The following is a 22,452-nucleotide window of genomic DNA, read 5'->3' as shown; positions in this document are numbered from 1 at the left end:
TGTATCCGCGGATGACTTGTCTATCTAAGTTATGTGTTTGTAATGGGGCTTTTTCAATATTTTTTTTCTGTTTATTTATTTGTTTTACTATTTTTAATCTTGTTATATATTTAAAAATTATATTAAAAGTATTATAAATTGTAATAATTAATATTAGCAACTTGAAATATTTGATTATATATTAAAAACTATGTAAAAGGACTATAAATTACAATATAACAATTTAAATTATTTTTAAAAAATAAAAAAATATCCGACTCTCGAAATTTCATTAGTACCACATAAATTGAGGCATGGGAGATAATATATATTTTTGGAAAATCGCGTTAAAAATACTATAACTCACAGTAATTAATACTTTTAAAATATTTAAAAATCATACAAAATATTTAATTGTCTCTTCGAATTCCATTTGTGTCACGTAATAGGAACAAAGGGAGAGACACATATTATTTGAAAATAGCATAAAAGTTACTATAAATTACAACAATTTAATACTTCAAATATTTTTAAAAACATATAAAAATTGAATTGACTTTTCAAATCTAATTTATATCAATTAAATCAGAACAATGAAAACAACATATTTTGAGCTAATATTAACACACTCTTATATCTAGTTTTTATATTAAAAAATGAGAGAGAAAAAAAAGGTGTGGCCAGAAGAAGTTTTTAAAAACTGTAACTATAATTCCATACACTAATCACTATTTTATTTAATACCATTAATTATTAATTACTTAAAAATAATTGTAAGTAACAACCAATTACACTGGTTGTGAAGAAAAATCACTGTCGTAGTTATAATAATTTAAATTTAAATGTCATTTTATATTGTAACAGAATGGTTAGGATCCTTATTCTTTATTAAATATCTTAGATTTAAGTCTTAAATATGTAAAATGTCTTATTAGAAGAATCGCTCTAAAAATATCATACAAAGCGTGTAATCAAATTATGCCCCATTGGACCTAAGTTCTTTTAGGAAAAAATTATGCCTCTTTTACCTCATATATTTATGAGTTCTGAAATTGAGTTTTTGTCTCGCTCAATATAAGACCTACATGAACTAAGTTAAGTTTTTTACGATATATGTTTCATAGGAATTACACGGCATAATTTATTATAAATTTTGATACGAAAATATAAATATATATTGAACAAAAATTATTTATTATTTTACTGTCAGTAATATTGTCGCACTTTTTTTTTACCTTAAAATAATAAGGGCAAAAATTAAAAACTACACCCAAAATAGGGGTATTTGTGCCAATGACCCATGCGAGTACCAGATACCGATAAAAATAAAAAAATAAAAAACTTATATTTTTTTTAAAATAAAATAAAATAAAGTTCAAATGGTATAAACAAATGTCTGGAAGCGGTTATAAATAGCCAGCAAACAAACCGCTTTGTCAATTATTCAGGAGTAGGCGCGAACACCAAAATTTTGCAGATTTTTTTTTTTTGATCTGTTTAAATTCATGGAGAATAAGGTATTTATTTATTTTTTGTAAACAATTTGAACAGAAAACAAATTGAAATCTGTTCAAATATATGCTTTGAAAAATAAATTTGTCTAAATTGTGTGTTTTGGGTGATTAAAATCATGAAATTTCAGGGAATTTTGGGTTTGTAATATGATTTTTCAGTCATTGAGTATCACAAAGTTATGTTATCACTTGATAGTCTCAACATTTGGCTATTGTCTGGTCGTAGATTTTGAAGTTGAAACTTGAAACTGAGTTTTTTGAAGTTGTGATTTTTGGAATTTGAAGTTGTTTCGGGGGGAAAAATTGTAGTTTTGTTAGTGGAAGACTCAAAAACACGCAAAGTTGTGATTTTTGGGGAAATTATTGAAGTTTTATGGGTGGAAGTCCCAAAAAACCCAAAATCTGGCAAAGTTGTGATTTTTTGAATTTGAAGTTATTTGAAAAAATGATTTGATGTTTTGTGAGTGAAAGTCGAGAAAATCTAAAAGTTGGTCTGAGTTCTTTTGGGGGAATTGGAAGATCAAATTTCATGATCAGACAAATATTTGAAGTTAAATTTTCAAAATCTAAGGTCAAACGCTAGCTTGAAGTTGGTGAATAACTAAATGGCACACTTTGACTAGAACCTATATTTTAGTATATTCTTGAAAAAAATTCTCGTAAAGTAATTTTCGATCTTTTTAGGTAGTTGTAGCGGTGTAGTTGTGTAATCTCACACTGAGTTTTACTGACTTTTCTTGTTTGTCTACCAGGATATGGACCTTGACAACATCAAATCAAGCCTTCTTGCTTTAAGGCAATTGTATGGTCTATTGCGAAATGACAAAGATGGTGTTTCAAACTTGAACTCTGATGGTGTAAGTTTCTTATTTGTGCTTATATATATGGTCATACTCGTAATAGGCTTAAGTTGACAAGGGTCTACTGGACCTATGAGGTAGAGGTAAAGTCTGCATACATTCTCTAGACGCACTTTGTGGGACTAACTATGTTGTTGCTGTACTCGTAATAGGCTTTAGTTTGTGTGAGGGCTAATGGTGGGAGTTATGAGTCAAATGGAGGTTCAATAATTTAAATTCCTACCATAGCTTTGTTTTTTTGTTTGCTTTGTGGATTTCAATTTCTTGGTTTTGGAGGAGAAGGGATTTAAAGGGGTTGAGATAAAAAAAAGTTTGATGTTATGAACTTCGTGTGGCCTTATGCTTTATTATTGTGACAGTAATTACTTTTACCTTGTCTTTGGCTTCACTAATGTCGTGGAGCAACAATCGGTCATTGATGGTTGTGTTAGGGGTAGGTTGTGTACATCATACTCTTGAGTTGCGGCATTTCCACGTAGCCTGCATGAACGCAGGTTGTTTTGTGCACCGGGCTGTCCTTTTTTTAGAAGAAGCATACCAGGGTGGTTGGGATTATATTTAAGTGGTAGACTGGCCAAATTTTCTTTTCTAAATTTAGTTGTTGTTGTGTTCTATGTCTGGTATCTGGCCTGTTTGATGGTCGGGATAGCAATCTTGGAGTAATATATCTCCTTTATTTCATATTATATACGCCTGTCTAGGACTCTTAACGCCTATTTCCGACAGTATTTGTTTTTTTTCTTCAAACAGTTGGACCATGAAGCGCGACTCATGTTAAAGAATTTACTCGATACAACAACGAATGATGTTCTTAAGGCTCATTCTGAGGTACCTGTCTGGTTCTTCTTTTTATCTCTTGCGCAAAAAAATTGGCCTTTTGTTAGTAGTACCAGTGGTAAAAAATTTCTCTGCTTTCTGAGGGAACCTTTATTGTTAGATCTTCGTTATTTAGACTTATCGTATCATTCCTACTGCCCACAGATCATAGCACATCAGGCGCATGTGCACAACTTACCTCAGCCTCAACATCTGGTTGACATGGTGAAGCAACATCCTCTTGCTTTATTAGACATGTCAAAATCTTCAGCTGTTATTCAAAGTTGTGGAAATGAGCCAGTTGTCATGGAGGAATCCACCTTATCGAAAGAGAAGCAGGAATCTATCGTTCCAGTTACTCAGACAGCTAGCGTGCAGCGTCCAAAATTTAGATTCAGTGCAAGTGAAACTGGAAAGAAAAGAAAGTTTTGCAGAATCTGTCAGCGCCAAAAATTTGAAAAGCCATTTGTTCCTTGTATAAACACTAAATCTTCTGAAATAGAAGCTTCACATTCTACAAAGGTCGTGCCGTTGCAAGAACAGCAGAATAGTCTATTCAGCAGTTTTTCTCGGGATATTCAACAAGAAGCATTGCAATCAGTAAGCACTGAAAGTAGAAAGCTGAAAGAAGTGCTCGATCTCCATTGCATATCAAGTGGTGCAGAAACTGTGGCTTCCTCATCAGACAGACCATCTAATGATCCTACACAATCCGTGCATAACTTTACTGGTCTGATAAGATCGGTACCTGATCAGAACCATGATCATCTCTCAACCGATGATGTCATTAAACAACTCGAATTGCGCATTTCAGCTTTGCAGATGGATGCTGAGGACCTTGTTCTTGCTGATAGACATGCAGCTGACCATAACTTCAAACCGATAACTAACTTTGTGCCACAAGTAGAGTTAGCTTGTCCCATCAAGAAGATAGAGGAAGCTGTCGAGAATGATAAACTTGACTCACTACAGCTAGTGATTACTCAATACAGTCAAGAACCTAAAGGCACATCAAGTTCACTGTATCCGGGATATACTATTCCATCAATCAGAATATCAGATATTTCAGCAGATCAATCGCCGCCACCTGAGTCAATTAGTCTCCAGTCAAATCAGTTGAGACAACAACAGATAGTAGCAAACATCGTCCCTGCTGAGCATCGTGATATGTCTACAGAGCTAGACTTAGTTGAAGAGCATCCGTGGCAGATACAGAGAGGAAACATAATTAATCATCAGAGCATCCAGTCTGTTGTTGACCAATTTGAGCCGTTGGGCCAATTAAAGAATCAAAATAATAGTACTTCAAGACAGAATCATTATGCTGCTTTGCCTGCGATGTTGGTCAACGAGAACCTGAACCAAAACCAAATGCCTTCAAACGAGAAAATTGGGCAGCTAGGAAAATTGAATGCCAGGCTGCCTGCAGCAGATTTTTCGAGAAACAACATAGGCACTCCAGGATTGATTGATCACGGGAGCAAGCTAACTTGGCCCGGTACTTATGAGAGCAGAATGGATTCACCTTATTCAGAAAAGTCAATAATGAGGCGTTCAGCGTTGAATCACAAGCTAGGTCAATTCAAACCATCCAGGAGCTCTTATGCAAACTTGGACCAGAATTCTAGTAAATATCCGAAGAATAGGAATCGCATGAAACAACTGAGAAGAAGGCATTTGCATGAACAGGAATCAGAGGTTTCACATTCAAGCTCACCCTACTCTTCCAGCTCGACAGATTTGCAGCAGACAAGCACTTACAGTAGTGACAAAGATGATTCCTTGCCAAGGCAGGCTCGAACCAAGACACAGTATTCAGATGAAACAAGCAGCTATGGAGAAGATGAATCATATCCTCAAAGAGATAGTAGTCAAACTGATTATACGGTCAGCTCAAGCGGCAGTGGCCGTGAGGGTAACTCATCCCCAATTAGTAGTGAAAGGCCTCATGAAAGCAAGGGGGAGAGATCCTCATCACTTGATCCTTCAGGGTCTGACTATCTTGAAGAACTCTCGTACTACTCAGCAGATTCTTCATCAAAGAGGTCAAGTCCTGCACGTGCCTACAAGTCTGCTAACTCGAAAAAATCAAATAAACATAACGGGAGGTGGAAGAAATTGAAAGACAAGCTAGCAATAGTTTTTCACCATCATCACCACCACCATCACCATCATGGTAAGGATGATAAAGCTAAGGAGAAAAAGACATCTTTGTTGAGGCAGAGAGGGAAAAGGTTCCCCGGTCACTATTCATCAAGCAAGGATGAAACATATGGAGAAAAGGCTTTGGAAAAGTTTGGGAAGTCAGCAATCGACAAGCAAGCTGGAAAAAAGCCGAAGGGGGACCAATTTCATACCCTTGCTCGGGGGCTGATGCAACATATCCAGCATTCAAAGAAGTCGAAACATAGCAGCAGTAGACCAGTAGACAAAGAACAACATAGCAATAAGAAGGTGATAAACAAATTTAGTTGGTGGCAACTACTAAGGCATCACAGAGGTATGAATAAATCACCTGCCATGCTAGGATCCGCCAATAAGAAACATCATCAAAAGCTTTTTCCAAGATGAAGTAAGGCATCTGAAATTGCCACTTTGTTTACTTATGAAAAAAGAGAAGTTCTTGACCTCACACCAAAATTGCTGGAAATTCTAAGTGCCAACGACTAATATCACTGTTTATAACGCATTTCAAGGAGCATATTCAGAATTGTTATATTAATAAGATTACGGATTGTTTTAACATACTATTCTATAAAATCTATATAATTTGTTGAAGCATTTCACATTGGTACATATCTTAGCACCTAGATAAGGAAAGTAATATAATTTCTTGAAGTTCTGCTAGACTGCGACACAGTTTCTCTCCTTCATAGCTTTCTTTTTGTCTAATATTGAAATGTGCTTGCAATTGTAAATACTTTTGGTTTCTTCTTTCCATAGTTCTTCCTTTTCTAAAAATACATAGAAAGATCGACTTGGATAAGTTTATCTCCCATGGTAAATGGGGAGATCTGTGAACTTCTTCGCAGAAAAAGGGTGACGTACAACATTTCTTCTTATAGAACTCGCAAGAGTTGCCTAGTTTGACATATCTGTTGGTGTAACTTAGTAATGAACAACAATCACAACTTCTCTGTCAAAATTCTGCTTCTGTAAGTGTTCCATAACTACCAAGTTTTTGACTCCACAGTTTCCTTTCGGACATCTAGGATTGAACGTCAAGCTAAGTCCAAGCCAGTCAATATAAACTAGAACAAAGCACAAATTGGAAATTCAAGCACCAAATAAGAGACTGGAATAGCATCTAGTATAACAATCAAAGATAAAACGTTTGCAGAAATCACATGTAACTCAATACTGGATTACAAATCAACATTTGGTTTGAGAATCACTTGTCTCGGCGAGATATGACTATAGCAGATACAACAATCGATGTGTACATGTTGAGGCAGAAATTAAAAATATACCATCAACACTCAAGATTTGTAGATTATAACAAGATGGCACACTACATCATTGAAATATCAAACTCTGAAGGGAGAATTTTTTGACAGCTAAAGCAGTTTGTCTTGCTTGTTGTTTCTCAAGTTTGAGGACACTGCTCATTACATTGCTTGGGTGAAGAAACAGGCTCTTCTCCAAGCACCTTTTCTTCTGTTGCATTGTCAGGAGGAGGAGCTTGTTCTCCATCTTCATTGTTTTCTGGATGGAAATTAATGGGGAATTTTGTGACTCGAGGTTTGTCAACCAAAATATTCCTCTGGATCCTATCAACCAAAACCTTCTGAGGCGGTTCTTCTTTTAGTTGTTCATCATCATAATCATTGTTCACATAGTATCCTACTCGAATAAATTCTTGACCCACATAAGAGCATGTTAATAGCAATACTGTGACACCAATAATATCTTCTTCGCGAATTTTGGATGGTTCAGGGGGATCAGCCTGCAAATTGGTTTCAGCATAAGTCTCAATCTCTAGCACAATTAAGTGAGATTGAAAAGTTAAAAAGAGTATTCGTTACCTGAAGCACAAAACGATATTTCCCAACATTTACAGGTCCAACAAAAACACTTTCTAGTTGTTGGTCATAAGTATCATCCTCAGCAGATCCCACATAAGTCAGCTTCCACTCTAAATCTGAACAAATGAAATGGTCAGAAGGTAGAGTTGATACTTCTGATTTCTGAAGGGAAATCCTATTTGCGAAATTCACATACTCAACTAATTTAACCTTAAAGAATTTCAATCTTTCAGACAAGATGAACCATGAATGCAAGACAGAAAGTTTCAGTAACAACTTAAGTTACATGAAGTCATGAACAGTCTATGACAAATAAAAGAGCACAAGGAAAAGGAACTGTTTGAATAGTGAACATAACAAAAAGAAATGTAGTTCAAGAAAATTACTGATCCCAAGGGGGTTCTCTTTGGGGATTGCTTAATTTTAGATCCTTTCTAAAAGTCCTAACCAATAACCATTGAGGGTTGAGACAAATCACAAGATGCTGGAAAAATTATATATAGTTGACACTTAACACAAGGGGGTAATCACTAATCAGAGCATTAGATGATTTATTTATTTTCTTGTAAGGTAAAAGTATTTCATTCATAGACACGGTTGAGCTGGTCGCATATAAAGGATATACCAAAAGGTAAAGAATCTACAAAATCCACCCATTCTTCTATACAATAAGGAACTTTAGAGGTGCACCAAAAGAAGATAAGTGAGCAGAGGCTACTCCTCACCTGAGTAAAACTTGACTCTACCCCCTCAAATGCTCTCTTATTTCTCTTTTCTAAATGACCCATATCAGAGCGTTAGATAATAGGAGAAAGTATTAGAGGGAACATTCTTTTGAGTGGTGGGTTTTCAAGATAAAGTAGACTACTCAACTCATGCACTAATGCTTCAGGAAGAGAATGAGTATTGATGCAGGTAGTGTCACAAAAGCTAAAGTAAGATCTTACCAATTTTACTCTAACCTTGTTCCACACAACTATATAAGCTATTCTGATATTTAGAGTTTCAATATAGATTAAGTTGTGGAAGTGGACGATTTATATTGAAGTGGACAAGTCTTTTTGTCTAATTCACATAACTATAGGGAAATCTTAGCAACAGGTAACAGAAATGAACCCTTCCCACAACCATTACTTGCAGTATATTCTTGGAAACTGACTTAGAAACAAAAGGATTTCTCAACAAAGCAAGTGAAATTCAGTTCAAAACTGATATGCTATGAGAACAACTATGTAGCAGCACCTCCACTCAATTTCCTATACAACTTGGAATTCTATAGGTGCACCAAAAGAAGGACCAAAGGCTACTCCTCAGTTGAAAAAAGCTCGACTCTACCCACTGTCCCATTTGATTGAGGCCTCGTATTTCATTAACATATCTATTTGTATCTTTTCAGCTAAGCATTTTACTGTACACCGTGTTTTCACTTTGTATGACAGTTGTTACAATTTTTTCTAATCACCTTACCGGTGCATGCTTGCATAACTACAAAATGGGATTTGAGAAGGATATAGTGTAAACATACATTATACCTACCTCGGAGAGGTTGTTTCCGATAGATGTTCACAATTGTCGTTTCTATTATATCACAAGTACTGAACATTATTATAGAGATATGGAAAGGTAAAACAGTATAATAAACATGTACATAACTCAATAACATCAGTTCGTGAAAACTTTAACCCGCTAAAAATAATCAATCAAGCTCCAAAAATTCAAAGATAAATAGGAATTAACACCTCGATAATCTCATTTCCTCTTCTCAAATAACAAATTTAAATCACTTCGCAACAGAGAAATAATCAAATTGAATAATTTTCCCACCTAACTAGGCTCCAAACTTAACAAACCTAAGCTCTGAATTCTGACTTCGAAAGCTCAACTAAAAACGCATTTACAACTATATCACCGCTGCTACTGCAAACTATTAGCTTAATTTTTCCCCAAAAACAAACAATTTTGACATCAAAAAGGAAATAAAACGACAGAAGAATGAAAATTTTACCGTCTTTAAGAGCATCGAGGCACTCATACGAGATCTCAAACTGGAAAGGACTGAGAAACGGTGCCGGATTATCCAGTACGGCGACGTTCGTAATGTTGACGGCGCTCATCTTTCTAGAAAATTCTCCGAATCCGAAACCCTAATCGAAAACCCGCCAAATCGTACTAGAAAATTGGTATAAATAGCACTTTCAAAAATAGCGGGAGTTTTTTGAATTTTCATAAAAGCCGCGAAAATATATTAAAATTTTGTTTTAATTATTGCATATATGTTATACCTCCCTTTATTTTTATATTTGTTTTTTCTTAATTATTAAATTTGTTTTATTTAATCTATCAAGTTACTTATTTTGTAAATTGCCAATGAAAATACAAATAAAAAGATAAAAATGAAAATAATATACTAGTTTTAAAATTCTACTTCAAAATTATTTTATTCATATGCAATCTTCTTTCTAATACACACATTATTATAATATGTTAAATTGTATAAATAATTATTTTTTATATTATGGTGTTTATAACTTATAAATCTATCCCACTAATGTAAACATTTGAGAAATTCTACATCTCTTTATGGCTTGAAATAATGTTATTGAATTGTTGTGTTTAAGGGTGTAGCTTAGTAATCAATAAAGTAGATGATTAGTCATAAAGTATTAAATTCAAATATTAGTGAATATAAAAATACGCACATTATTTCTTTTGATATGTCTAAGCTTTAGTGAATAAAAACTAGAGGAAAATAAGCAAATATCCCATAAAAGTAAAATAATTACAAACATATACCCATTTACATTCATACCCATTAAATAATTACACTATACACCCCTTTACTAATTTCGTTTAACTGATACTAAATTAGTATCATATACTGTATTGGTATCATTAAGGATAGTAATTTCGCTTAACTGATATTGAATCAGTATCATATATTGTATTGGTATCATAAAGGCTGATAATTTCGCTAAATTGATACTAAATCATTATATATATATATATATATATTGTATTGGTATCATTAAGGTATATCACATATATATATATACTCTTATAATATAATTGACTAATGAGTAATTTCTTAACAAGAAACCTTAATGATACCACAACAATATACATATATACTCTTATAGTATCATTAACTAATAAGTAATTTCTAAACAAAAAAACAATAATGATACCAAGACTATCTGATATTTATGTTGATATAAAATGGTAAATATTCGATGAATTTAATTGAAATATACACGAGTTGGGCTAGCCCAATCTTTTTTTCCACTATATTGAAGTAGTAATTGCAAAAACGAGTGCACCATAGTCAAATTAATATATTTATATTTCACTAGCATATAAAGATGCCAGTCTTTTTCCACTACATATAAATTGACTGGTCTTTGCAAAAGTCAAGTTGACCAAGTCATATACACATATACTAAATTTTTAATAAACATTAAAATATATTAAATTCATAATTTTAATTTATTGATAAGAACCTAAAAATTGAACTAGTCATATTAAGATCCTAAATCAGTCTTTGACCATAATATTTGGCTAAATGAACCTAACGATAATCTTAACAAGATGTAATATTATTCGTTTTGAGTCAAACTCGAACGATTTCTCCTTACATCCTTAAGAATATTATCATACATTTTATACGTAGTTTCCTTTTCTTTTCAATGTACATGATTTTTGTTTGCACCCCCCACCTCCCCTTTTAATTATGTGTCACCCCAAATTATTTGAGTATTTATAACCATCTATGTCATAAACTTCTCTCTGTGTTGAATAAAGATAGTAAAATGGCCTACTAGTAAGCAAAGACAGCGAGTCGGGCCCCATGCTATTTTCGTACATTAGTAACTCCAATACAAGTCTCGATACATCCTACATCTTATATTTACTTTCATTTTTCAATCATCAACATGAAACTAGCTATGTTCGCACACTCAATATATAGTCTATTAGAATTAGTAGGCATAATACATAAACATGACTCTTAAATTGGCGTCAGTTGACAACTATAACCTTTAACTTTGAATGTGCACAAGTAGACACTTAAACTTGTATAAAATTGAACAAATAGACACATCCGTCCTACATGGCACCCTACATGGAAATTTTGTGTCCTACGTGGCGTCCTACATGTATTATGGCATGTAGGACACGTGTGTCTACTTATTCAATTTTATACAAGTTTAAGTGTCTACTTGTGCATACTCAAATTTGGAGGACATAGTTATCCGTTGAACCCAAGTTAATGATCATGTTTTTGTATTATGCCGAACTAGTATTATGCCAACTTCACACTTCTTAACTCAAAAATCAAACTTGACATTGTCTACCACTCATATTGAATTCTCTCAACAAACTTCTATTTGTTCAACTCCTTCAACACTTAGAACAGATATTGAAGTTCTTAAAAGCTAAAACCCCTCAAGAAAACAGAACAATAGCACTATACTCGAATAAAAAAAAATGAACTACCATCCCTTTTTGATTCTGCTACTTCTTGTTTTTGTCACCAATCTTGAAGTTGGTTTCACTAAAACTCATCATTCCAATACAACTTGTTCTGAAAATGACCAAAAAGCTCTGATTGAATTCAAGAATGGCCTAATCGATAACTCGAATCGTTTGTCATCATGGACAGGACAAAATTGTTGCAAATGGGATGGAGTTTTTTGTGATGAAAAAACAGGAGATGTTGTCAAAATTGATTTGCATTACAAGAATTATCTTCTAGATGGTGAATATCCACAAAGGGTGTTAGATAATCACACTAAAAACTTCTTGAGAGGTGAGTTAAGTCCTTCTTTGGTTAAATTGAAACATTTGAGTTACTTAGACTTGAGTCACAACTACTTTTCAAGTATCCAAATTCCACCTTTTTTTGGATTGTTAATGAACTTGAGATTTCTTAATCTTTCCTGTGCTGGTTTTGGTGGATATATTCCCAAAAATCTTGGGAATTTGTCGAGATTAGAACATCTTTATCTTGGTGGATGTTATGGCTACATTATCGGACCAGGAAATGATCTCAGAGTTGATAGTTTGAGTTGGATATCTAAGTTTTCTTCTTTGAAAAGTTTTGATCTTTCTCAATTGGTTATTGAAGATACTAAAGATCTTTGGAATTCAATTAACATGTTGCCTTCATTGCTTTCATTGAACTTAGAAGGTTGTAACCTCAACATTTTGCCTTCTTTTACACAAGTTAATTTCACATCTCTTAGTTCACTCAATATCCATGATAACGCGATTGGAATGAGCTCGGAGAATTCCTCCATCATCCCTCCATGGTTTTCTAATCTTACAATGCTCATGAATCTTCATCTTGGTGGTCAAAACAAGTTTGATGATCCAACTAATGTTCTTGAGAAGCTTAGTTCACTAAGAGTATTAGATGTTTCTAATAATGGATTTGGCGATTCGTTGTTGAGTTCATTGAGTAAGTTGAACAACTTGGTTTATTTGGATTTATTAGGGAATGACATCCACTTCTCTAGTCTCCATTTACTTGGAAATCTGACTTCACTTTCTGTACTTAAGTTGAGATTTAACACGTTAAAAGGGCTGATCCCCGAGGGTTTAACGAGCATTTTCTGTCGATTAAGTGTGCTTGATTTGTCAGATAATGAAATCAGTGGACTGCTTCCAACTTTTATAAGAGATCCATCGAGTTGTCTCGAGAATCGTTTGAAGGAGCTATACATGGGAAATACAAAATTCAGTGACTTCTTTCCTGAAGGAATGTCAATGCACAAGAATCTTGAAGTTATTGACAGTACTAATAGCTTATTATATGGTGAAATTCCATCTTCAATAAGCAAGCTGTCAAATTTGAGGTTTCTAAGGATATCAAACAACAAGTTGAATGGGAGCATTCCTTCGAGTATTGGACAGTTATCGAATCTTGAAGAGCTAGATATCTCGGAGAACTTATTCACCGGTATTGTTTCTGAACTCCACTTTGTAAAATTAAGCAAATTGATGAAATTGCACTTGTCTAAAAACGAAAACTTGGTTTTGAATGTGAGTTCCAATTGGTATCCAACTTTCCAAGTCAAAGAGATTGGGATGGCTTCAGTAAAAGTAGGGCCTGATTTTCCTCAATGGCTACAAAAACAGTCAATTCTTGATACTCTTATTATGTCTGATGCTAACATTTCTGATATGATCCCGAATTGGTTGAGCAATATAACGTTGTTCATGACCACTCTGGATCTCTCTGTTAACAAATTAGTCGGTGGTATAAGCGTGTTGTGTGATGCTCAACTTTTGAATTCGATTGATCTTTCAAAGAATCTGTTATCCGGACGAATCCCTTCATGTTTGAGTAACTTGGAAGGGTTGAGATCATTAAATTTGGCTGATAATAGTCTTGAAGGTGAAATCCCAAGTTCTTTAGGTGATTTGCCACTTAGGTTTTTGCATTTGCAAAAGAACAACTTACAAGGTAAAATCCCTTTGTCTTTTCAAAATTTGACATGGTTAGAAAGACTAGACTTAGGAGAAAACAAGTTGAAGGATGTTTTTCCTACATGGATTGGCGAAAAGCTACAGAGTTTGGAACTCTTGAGGCTAAATTCTAATCAATTTTACGGTGTTATCCCATTAGAACTATGTCAAATCTCATCTCTATGTTGGCTAAATCTTGCTGGTAATAACTTGTATGGAACTATTCCGAGTTGTTTTGGAAACTTTTCGTGTGGTCGTATTCGTGGACCTGGTGAAGTATTTGGACAAAGAGTTGAAAGTTTTATGAAAGGAATACCACTCGAGTATGTTGGTGAACAAATTTTGTTACTAAGAATTTTGGATCTTTCTGAAAATAAACTTGTTGGAGGTATCCCTAAGGAGTTAACAAAATTGGTATACTTACAATACTTGAATTTGTCTAGAAATAGTCTTAATGGGAGCATACCAAAAGAGATAGGTGATTTGAAGCAATTGGAGTCGCTTGATTTGTCACATAACAAACTTTCTGGTTCAATTCCTCAAAGTTTAGCTTCTTTGAATTATTTGAGCTACATGAACTTGTCATATAACGATTTTTCGGGTCCAATTCCTACTGGAAATCAGCTCCAATCTTTGGATGATCAATCATTTTATGTTGGTAATCCTAGACTTTGTGGAATATTGATCAAGAAAAGTTGCAATGGCAATGGAACATCAAATGTAAATAAACAAACTCCTCAAGATGGTGATCATGATCAAGATGTTGATGAACACAAGTGGTTTTATGCTGGAATTGCACCTGGTTTTTGTGTTGGCTTCTTGGGTATCCTCTTCATTTTGTACAAGACAAGGAATCGTGGCGTGGTGCACGTTTTCCAATGCTTGGCTCGACGTCTATGACAAGTCGTGTATGTACTTCTATGAGAGGTTGTCTGGTTGACAGTTGACACACAAGTTATGCAGAGATTAGAGTGTCAGAATTGTAATGCAGAACATTATAATGTAAAGATTGTAACATATATATATTTTTTTTCAGACTTCATTGTACTAAAAACATAAATATTTTTTCTATAATGGCAAGCTCGTGCATGAATGTACACGTGTCTCTCATCGAGTTGCTGATCATGATCTCTCTAGACTCGAGAAGAGACTCATCATGACCTGAGATTTTGGATCTGTCACGACCCAAAATCTCAGGTCATGATAAGACTACTCCCACAACTTTTCACTTGTGGGAGATCTTGATATTTATGGTGAAATTACCATAAATCTAGCAATTTGCAGACATGAATCTTATATGTATTTGCAAATAATGCAAAATAATAAATACCAACACCCTATATATATTTTCTTATTTCCTTTGTGTTTGTCACAAACACCTTTCCTTTTCTAGTTTAACTTGTATACATCAACATGTAATCATGTAACGGATTTTTACGTTATTTGCTTATAAATCCCACATTTAAGAGAGGTACCTGTCATTATCGTTTGTGTGATCTGTTTATACAGAAGAACACGAAATGTTTTGTACACCAAGCTGCTGCGCAAAAGTTTGGGCAAAGTCAAGATTTGTTCTAATATATTACAGAATACTCTACTCTTTAGTCATTTATAAAGACAAGAGTCAAGATGTCTTTTTGTTTTTCCACGCCATCATTAGTGTTTCCACTTACCCTCCAACCTGACTCGAACCATCCGGAGTCAAGATGCTTGTGTTTGATCGACGGTTTACATGCATTTTCAATTTCAATTTCTGCATATTCATGAATGATGGTCTTCAGGAGTAAAGGTGCAGACGTGAATATAAACTTTACAAAGAACATTTTGATTTTTGAACCATGGAAACTTTTTATTATCAATCTCTGAAGCTTGTGCAGTACTCCTAGTGTCCTGTAAGCTGGTCCTTCAAAATGATTTACGACGTTCACTTCCATGCCATCTGTCTTCTTCTTCGAGCTCAACACTAAATGAAGGACAGCCAAATTCGGAGAAACTATAAGCATTCGTAGAAGAGAAAATATTTGATCTTCATCATCAAAATCAAACTCAAATATAGTGATAGCATTCAAGCTGTTGAGGTATGCCGGGAGCCTCTCTGCTTCAGTAGCAAAACACTTGAGGTAGTAACTGTCGTTGTGTCTTGATTCTGTTTTGATGATACAAGTATAACTGTTTTCATCTTCCGACAGTCCATGAAATGACTCAACTCAAGGTTTTCAGTTGTCATGGTAAGGAAAAATATTTCAGAAAGTCTTGGAGCATATAGTTTCGAGTCAGGAAAACCACTACACACCCTCACCTGCAGAGTCACAAGGTATGGCATCCACAAGAAAGAAGTACTAACGTCGTTTAATTCCAAGACAACTTTAAGTAGAGTGAGGTTTTTGAGCTTGTGGAAACCCCTAAAGTCTCATGGCGGCTTGAAAATGCAGTTGGACAAGCTCAAGGTAATTTGTAAAGAGCATTGGATTGATTCCGAAGGGTGAGATCAGTGACACCTTTTCTTGACAATAAAAGCATCCATTGATCGATAACTATGTGTTGAGAACAAGGTATTGATGAAATGTTCACGCAGAATGTCATAATGTTTCCACAGTGCTGCACAGAATTGTATCAACAACGTCTGTTAATGGCTTTCCCTGGAAAAACTGAGGAGAAAATACAAGTTTGGGATTTGAAGCCCAAACATATCTCCACGGTGTAGACAAAACGCTCATTTTTGTAGCTTCCTCCATAGAGAATTGCTCCTGAATCTGGTGTTTGACATTAATAGGAAGATTGGTAAGTCTATCAAGTTTGTCCCCTTCAACGTTATGTCTCTTAACATTATGAGATTGTAGACAATAAAATTCGCATCGAGAAAATAATAATCAAGAACGGAAAATTATAGTAACAATCATATTTATTATTTCAAAGTGCGAGTGTTACAATCTCTATGATTTCTCTGAATTCGCCTTTTCAAATATAAATTCAAGGGCTGTAAAGTTTGATCTTGAATCTTCGATGAATTTGAACTTTGAACTTTTATGATCTTGACTTTTGTTTGAATTCAAGGGCTTCGAGCTTGTTCTTGAATCTGATGGTCTTGATCTTGATCGTTCTTGAACTTGATTGCTTGAATTCTTTTATGGCGTTTGTACCACGGATTTTCTCTAACTTCTTGTTTAAAATTTTATGTCCCTTTTCTAAATTATGAGGACCCCTATTTATAGTTTTAGAGCAGAGGAGTTGCGATTGGAACAAGATTTCCTTCGGCCAATCAGATTTAAGTAACATGGCATATGGGATTGAGCGGGTTTGTCATCTTTGACGTCATGATCCTATTGGCTTCTTTGTTTGACTTGGCATGCCATGTCATTTGCCACGTGACACCAAAAGAATGGGCATGTAGGATAAGATGACATTGGACTTAACAAATTGGGCTCATCTATAGCCCAAATCAATTAATTTTGACTTTAATTAAATTCATATTTATTGGACATGAATAATTAGGCCAATTATATTAATTCATGATATTTATTTGAACTAATATATTCATGAATTTAATATAATTCGAATCATTTTATAAATTTATATTTAATAAATTTTAAATGATTACAGACATATCATTTTCATTTTGAGTCCTGAATATTTCGAAAGGAAAAAAAGTCAGAACATAAGAAAGACCGTAAAACATGCTTCAATATGATGCATATGACTCATTCTTTACCAAAATAATCGCCATGGAGAATGAATCTAAGACAAAGCGCGCAAAGTTACCTAAATAATCCTTAAAACAACAAAGGCGGACTTCCGATTTAGTATTTATTAAAATTTTAGTAGTTTTTCACATACTTGTAAACTCTTGAGTCAAGAAATGTTGAGGTCAGTTAACAAGCAAAGCAGAGGCTGCATTCACCACTACTGTTAGACCAATTATCAGTTTACAACAACATACCCAGTATATACCCACAAGTGGAGTGCAGACCTTATTTTTAAACTCGAGTCAAAAAAAAAAATGTTGGGCTTGTTAACATACAGCACAAAAAGGCAGCATCCAGACCAATTATCAATTTACAACAGCAACGTATCAATGTAATTGCACAAGTGAATCACAAACCTTAACCTTACCTCATGGAGATAGAGAGGTTGTTACGGAAAGACCATCGATTCAAGTAACGCATAATAAAGTTGTTTAAAAAGGAGAATACAACAGTAAATAAGACATATATAGCAACTAAATCTAGCAAATAATGGGAAAAGCGTAACAACCAAGTAAGCTCTTTTAATTAAAATCCTGGCTCCGTCACTAATCCTAACAAGAAACATATAAATTAAATTCCCTTACTGAAAATCTTGACTCTGCAACTAAAGCTAACAAGAAACAGATAAATTAAATTCCCTTACTCAAAATCCTAACAGTGCAACTAAAGCTAACAAGAAACAAATAAATTAAACTCTCTTACTGAAAATCCTTATTTATATTTTTTAATAGTATAGTCTTACAGAGAAATAAATTTGTTACGTCGAAATTGACGGTATGTACCATATTGGACCATGACAATTTGATTAAAAACTTCTCTAAGATAAAACAAGGGAAATTACACCAACTGAGAGTCCATAACATTTATTAACCATTTTTATAGCTCAATTTTACAAAATGATCTGAAATACCTCAATTTGAATAAAAAGGTCATATTTGATGCAATCAACACATAAGCCACAGTTTATTGCTACCTAGCCACGACTTTAACCGTGGCTAAATAACGCTATTAAAAAAAACTTTTTGTGCTTTTTTCCCCTTCTTTAATTATTTCACTTTTTGGTGGAAAATTAATATTTTATTATTTTTGTTTATTTTTTATTTATTAAGGTGAGAATGAATGATAGTTAAATAAATGTTGATACATTAAATAATTATTTATATAATTTGATAGACGATTATACACATTTATACAATATTGATATATTATATATACAATACATAATTATTTGTACATTATATATATATATATATATATAGATACCAACGATACAGGATCACTGATCTGGCGGTAGTCCGCCAGGTCATAGATCAAGCAAGTCAATATCCTTAGAGGTAGTCCAACTACATAAGAATCGAAATACACAAGAATTTTAACGTAGTTTCTCAGACTGCATGGTTTAATTATTTTACCCAAGCAAAGGGACTGTCAAGAAGCTAATACATACTTTTATTAAGCCTATTGTCTGATAGTTCTAACCGGGTATGAGGTGCCCTACTTATCAAACTCAATTTCGGGCTAAAAACCACGGCTCATCAGACGGAGTCATAAAGCCAAAGCTAATAAAAGTAGTACTAGATCTGACTGTACCTCAATCTCAGAACCAAGTCGAGAAGCCATACTAAAATTCTTCTATATTTAAATAAAGCTTAGATCCGTTCATGGTCTATATAAAAGAGAAGTTAGTTATCCGGCATAGATATAATTTTTTAGCCGGACATAGTCACGGCTTAACTCAGAGATAAAAATTGAAAATAAAAAGAAGTACCTTGTAACAAATAGCACACTTTACTATTCCTCCAGCCAAAGTCCGGTAAGCTTACGATGAGCGTAGGACTCATCGTAAATCTCATAGATTTACCAGGAATAGGTCAAGGCGAAATCTTGATAAGATTAAGTGTTATAAATGTGGAAAATTTGGGCATATAGCTCCAAATTGTAAGCTGGAAAAGCTTAAGACTCTAGAACTTGATGATGATATTCAAGAGAAGATTTATAGTTTTCTATATACTTCTGGTTCCGAATCAGATTATGATGATTCTGAAGCAAGTTATGCAACGGAGGATGAGCAACCTGAGCCTTCTAAGGTTCATAAAGATTCGAATGATGGTTGCAAATGTCATGGTGATACTTGTCACTGCGAACATGATGAATTTTACAAGCTACAATCTCAGTTTGAAGACATGAATATGTTCACTATCACTGCAGATAATGTGATACAACTTCTAAAAAAAGTTACTGATAATACTCTTCGTGAAAAGATCATTCAATTGGTTGCTAGTAAAACTAGCTCTTCAACTAGTATTCCTAGTGATAAAAAGGTTAAAAATGATTTTAATTATTCTGCTCCTTACTCCTTGTCTGAAGTTCATAATACTCTCTTCTAAACAAACCATGGTTATTCGTGATACCTCTTTTGATGATTTAAAAGGGGAAATTGAACATTTGAAGGAAGAAATTAAATTTCTTAAACAAAATCATATTATTTATGATCACCGTCTTACTCAGATTGAGTCTGCTAATAGCAAAGAAAAAAATAAGGTTGATGATGAATCTACTCTGAAGAAAATATTCTTTCCAACACTTTGAATATTGATCTGAAACAAAATATGTTTTTAGGAATGATGCAAATTGTTACAGCTCATAAATGGTATGTTAAATGTACTATATTAATTGATAATACTTTTTCTATAACTAACATTGCTATGATTGATAGTGGCGCTGATGTGAGTTGCATTCAAGAAGGTCTTGTACCTACTAAATATTTTGAAAAAACAACTCATATGGTTAAATCTGCATCTGGTCATGCTTTAGATATAAAGTATAAATTATCTAATACTCGTATTTGCCAGAATAAAGTTTGTATTCCTCACTTCTTTTTCTTAGTAAAAAATCAGTTATACCCTCCTATTATTCTAGGAACTCCTTTTATAAATGCAATTTATCCTTTTACTAATATAAATGCTAAAGGATTTTCTGCTACTTATAAAAATCAAGATATTAGTTATACTTTTATCACCGAGCCTATTTCTAGAGATATTAATGCTCTAATTGAAATGAAACAAAAGCATGTTGATTATTTACAACTTGAGGTATTTAGTATGAATATATTCGATACTTTAAAATCTGCTAAAATACAGGAAAAAATTAAACTCATTTCTGAAAAAATGGCCATTGATATTTGTGTTGATCATCCTAGTGCCTTTTGGAATCGGAAAAAGCATATTGTAACTCTTCCATATGAAGATGATTTCTCTGAGGAAAATATCCCTACCAAATCTCGTCCTTGTCAGATGAATACCGAATTGGTTGAATTCTGCAAAAAAGAAATTGATAATTTATTACAAAAGGGTTTGATAAAGCCTTCCAAATCACCTTGGTCGTGTACTGCCTTTTATGTTAATAACGCAACAGAAAAAGAATGAGGTGTTCCCAGGTTAGTTATAAATTATAAACCTTTAAATAAATTTTAAAAATGGATTATATATCCTATTCCTAATAAAAGAGATTTATTAACCAGATTATATGATGCTAATATCTTTTCAAAATTTGATTTAAAATCTGGATATTGGCAAATCCAAATATTTAGAGACCATTCATATAGAACGACATTTAATGTTCCGTTTGGACAGTACGAATGGAATGTAATGCCTTTTGGGTTAAAAAATGCTCCCTCAGAATTTCAAAAGATAATGAATGATATTTTCAATCCCTATTTGGATTTCATCATAGTTTATATTGATGATATTTTGGTATACTCAAAGACTCTTGAAATGCATATTAAGCATTTAGACATTTTTAAAAAAATAGTTATTCAAAATGGTTTGGTCATATCTAAACCTAAAATGAGTCTTTTTCAAACAGAAGTTAGATTTTTGGGTCATTTGATTTGTCAAGGAAATATGACTCCTATTCAGCGATCTATTGAATTCGCATCGAAATTTTCTGATATTATTACAGATAAAACGCAATTGCAGCGGTTTCTGGGAAGTTTAAACTACATTTCCCTGTTCTACAAGAATTTATCTCGAGATTTAGTTCTGTTATATGACAGGCTAAAAAAAGATCATAAAAAGCCTTGGACTAATAGCCTCACAGATCTTGTCAAGACTATTAAAGAAAGAGTTAAATATTTACCTTATTTAACCCTTGCTAATCCTGCTTGGCCAAAGATTGTAGAGACGGACGCGTCTAATATTGGGTATAGAGGTATTTTGAAACAAATTAATCCGTATGATAAAAATGAATATCTTATTCGATTTCATTCAGGAAAATGGAGCGATGCTCAGAAAAAATATGCAACGGTAGCTCATGAAATGTTAACTATCGTTAAGTGCGTTTTAAAATTTCAAGATGATTTATATAATCAAAAAATTTTAATAAAAACTGATGCTCAGTCAGTCAAATATATGTTTGATAAAGATTTTAAACATGATGCGTCTAAACTAATTTTTGCTAGGTGGTAGGCACAATTAGCCCCTTTTGATTTCGAAATTCAGTATAAAAAGGGAAGTGATAATTCCCTCCCAGACTTCTTATTAAGAGAATATCTTTCTTCTGCTGGGTTTTCTTGACTTCTTTCCTGATAAAAATTTGGTTACGATTTTGAAGGCAGTTCCTCTTAATAGATATTTAAAGGAACTTATATTATGGAAAATTATAGACGGAATGGTGATCGATATCGTCAATAATTACATGATTGAACAAGAGCTTTATGAAAGATTTTATTGTGATGAAGTTTATAACCTCTTGAATGATTAAAATATATAACCTCTTGAATGATCAAAACTAAATGCTATGTTTGCAGGATGGATCCTCCTTGGATAACCAAGGCTAGAGGAAAAGACAGTTATACTCACGGAAGGGGAAGATTATCCCCAAGTTCATCAAAATCATCATACGAATCTTCATCATCTAGTACTCCAATTATACAAAAAGGAGGAATGAATTTATATAACTTAAACTCTAGAGCACAAGAAAAAGCTTCATCATCAATACATCTGGAAGATATTCCAGAAAGTGATCCATTATATGCTAAACTACAGGAGTT

General features: G+C 33.5%; 4 protein-coding genes across 4 annotated transcripts in view; 2 read left to right on the top strand and 2 right to left on the bottom strand.

Moving 5' to 3' along the window:
• Nucleotides 1-19,784, bottom strand: part of LOC125849751 (uncharacterized) — a 36,498-nt gene extending 16,714 nt beyond the window's left edge. Inside the window, exon 1 of the mRNA XM_049529721.1 lies at nucleotides 19,780-19,784. The gene's annotated coding sequence lies outside the window, so the exon portion shown is untranslated. The remainder of the gene's footprint in view (nucleotides 1-19,779) is intronic.
• On the top strand, nucleotides 1,424-5,845 carry LOC125849748 (uncharacterized). Its single transcript, XM_049529717.1, has 4 exons — nucleotides 1,424-1,496; nucleotides 2,246-2,350; nucleotides 3,104-3,181; nucleotides 3,335-5,845. The coding sequence occupies exons 1-4, from the start codon at nucleotides 1,485-1,487 to the stop codon at nucleotides 5,738-5,740; spliced, it is 2,601 nt and encodes an 866-aa protein (XP_049385674.1). The 5' UTR covers nucleotides 1,424-1,484; the 3' UTR covers nucleotides 5,741-5,845.
• On the bottom strand, nucleotides 6,445-9,363 carry LOC125849752 (probable histone chaperone ASF1A). Its single transcript, XM_049529722.1, has 3 exons — nucleotides 9,200-9,363; nucleotides 7,195-7,310; nucleotides 6,445-7,115 (listed from the first exon to the last, which is right to left on the bottom strand). Exons 1-3 carry the CDS (start codon nucleotides 9,306-9,308, stop codon nucleotides 6,756-6,758), a joined length of 585 nt encoding a protein of 194 aa, XP_049385679.1. The 5' UTR covers nucleotides 9,309-9,363; the 3' UTR covers nucleotides 6,445-6,755.
• Nucleotides 11,677-14,559, top strand: LOC125849747 (receptor-like protein EIX2). The gene has a single exon (XM_049529716.1). It carries the CDS (start codon nucleotides 11,677-11,679, stop codon nucleotides 14,557-14,559), a length of 2,883 nt encoding a protein of 960 aa, XP_049385673.1.
• Nucleotides 19,785-22,452: the final 2,668 nt, after the last annotated feature.

The sequence above is a fragment of the Solanum stenotomum genome, unplaced genomic scaffold (assembly GCF_019186545.1).
Source record: "Solanum stenotomum isolate F172 unplaced genomic scaffold, ASM1918654v1 scaffold10289, whole genome shotgun sequence".
Lineage (NCBI taxonomy): Eukaryota > Viridiplantae > Streptophyta > Magnoliopsida > Solanales > Solanaceae > Solanum > Solanum stenotomum.
This window is presented reverse-complemented; position numbering and strand designations above follow the sequence as displayed.

What these genes read in the sequence shown, in the direction of transcription:
- LOC125849748 (XM_049529717.1), top strand. An exon ending in CAAACTTGAACTCTGATGGT is followed by an intron (nt 2,351 to 3,103) that starts GTAAGTTTCTTA and finishes TTCTTCAAACAG; the next exon opens with TTGGACCATGAAGCGCGACT. An exon ending in TTCTTAAGGCTCATTCTGAG is followed by an intron (nt 3,182 to 3,334) that starts GTACCTGTCTGG and finishes TACTGCCCACAG; the next exon opens with ATCATAGCACATCAGGCGCA.
- LOC125849752 (XM_049529722.1), bottom strand. Translation starts at nt 9,308, where the DNA reads ATGAGCGCCGTCAACATTACGAACGTCGCCGTACTGGATAATCCGGCA. An exon ending in CCTCGATGCTCTTAAAGACG is followed by an intron (nt 7,311 to 9,199) that starts GTAAAATTTTCA and finishes TCATTTGTTCAG; the next exon opens with ATTTAGAGTGGAAGCTGACT. An exon ending in AATATCGTTTTGTGCTTCAG is followed by an intron (nt 7,116 to 7,194) that starts GTAACGAATACT and finishes ACCAATTTGCAG; the next exon opens with GCTGATCCCCCTGAACCATC.
- LOC125849747 (XM_049529716.1), top strand. Translation starts at nt 11,677, where the DNA reads ATGAACTACCATCCCTTTTTGATTCTGCTACTTCTTGTTTTTGTCACC.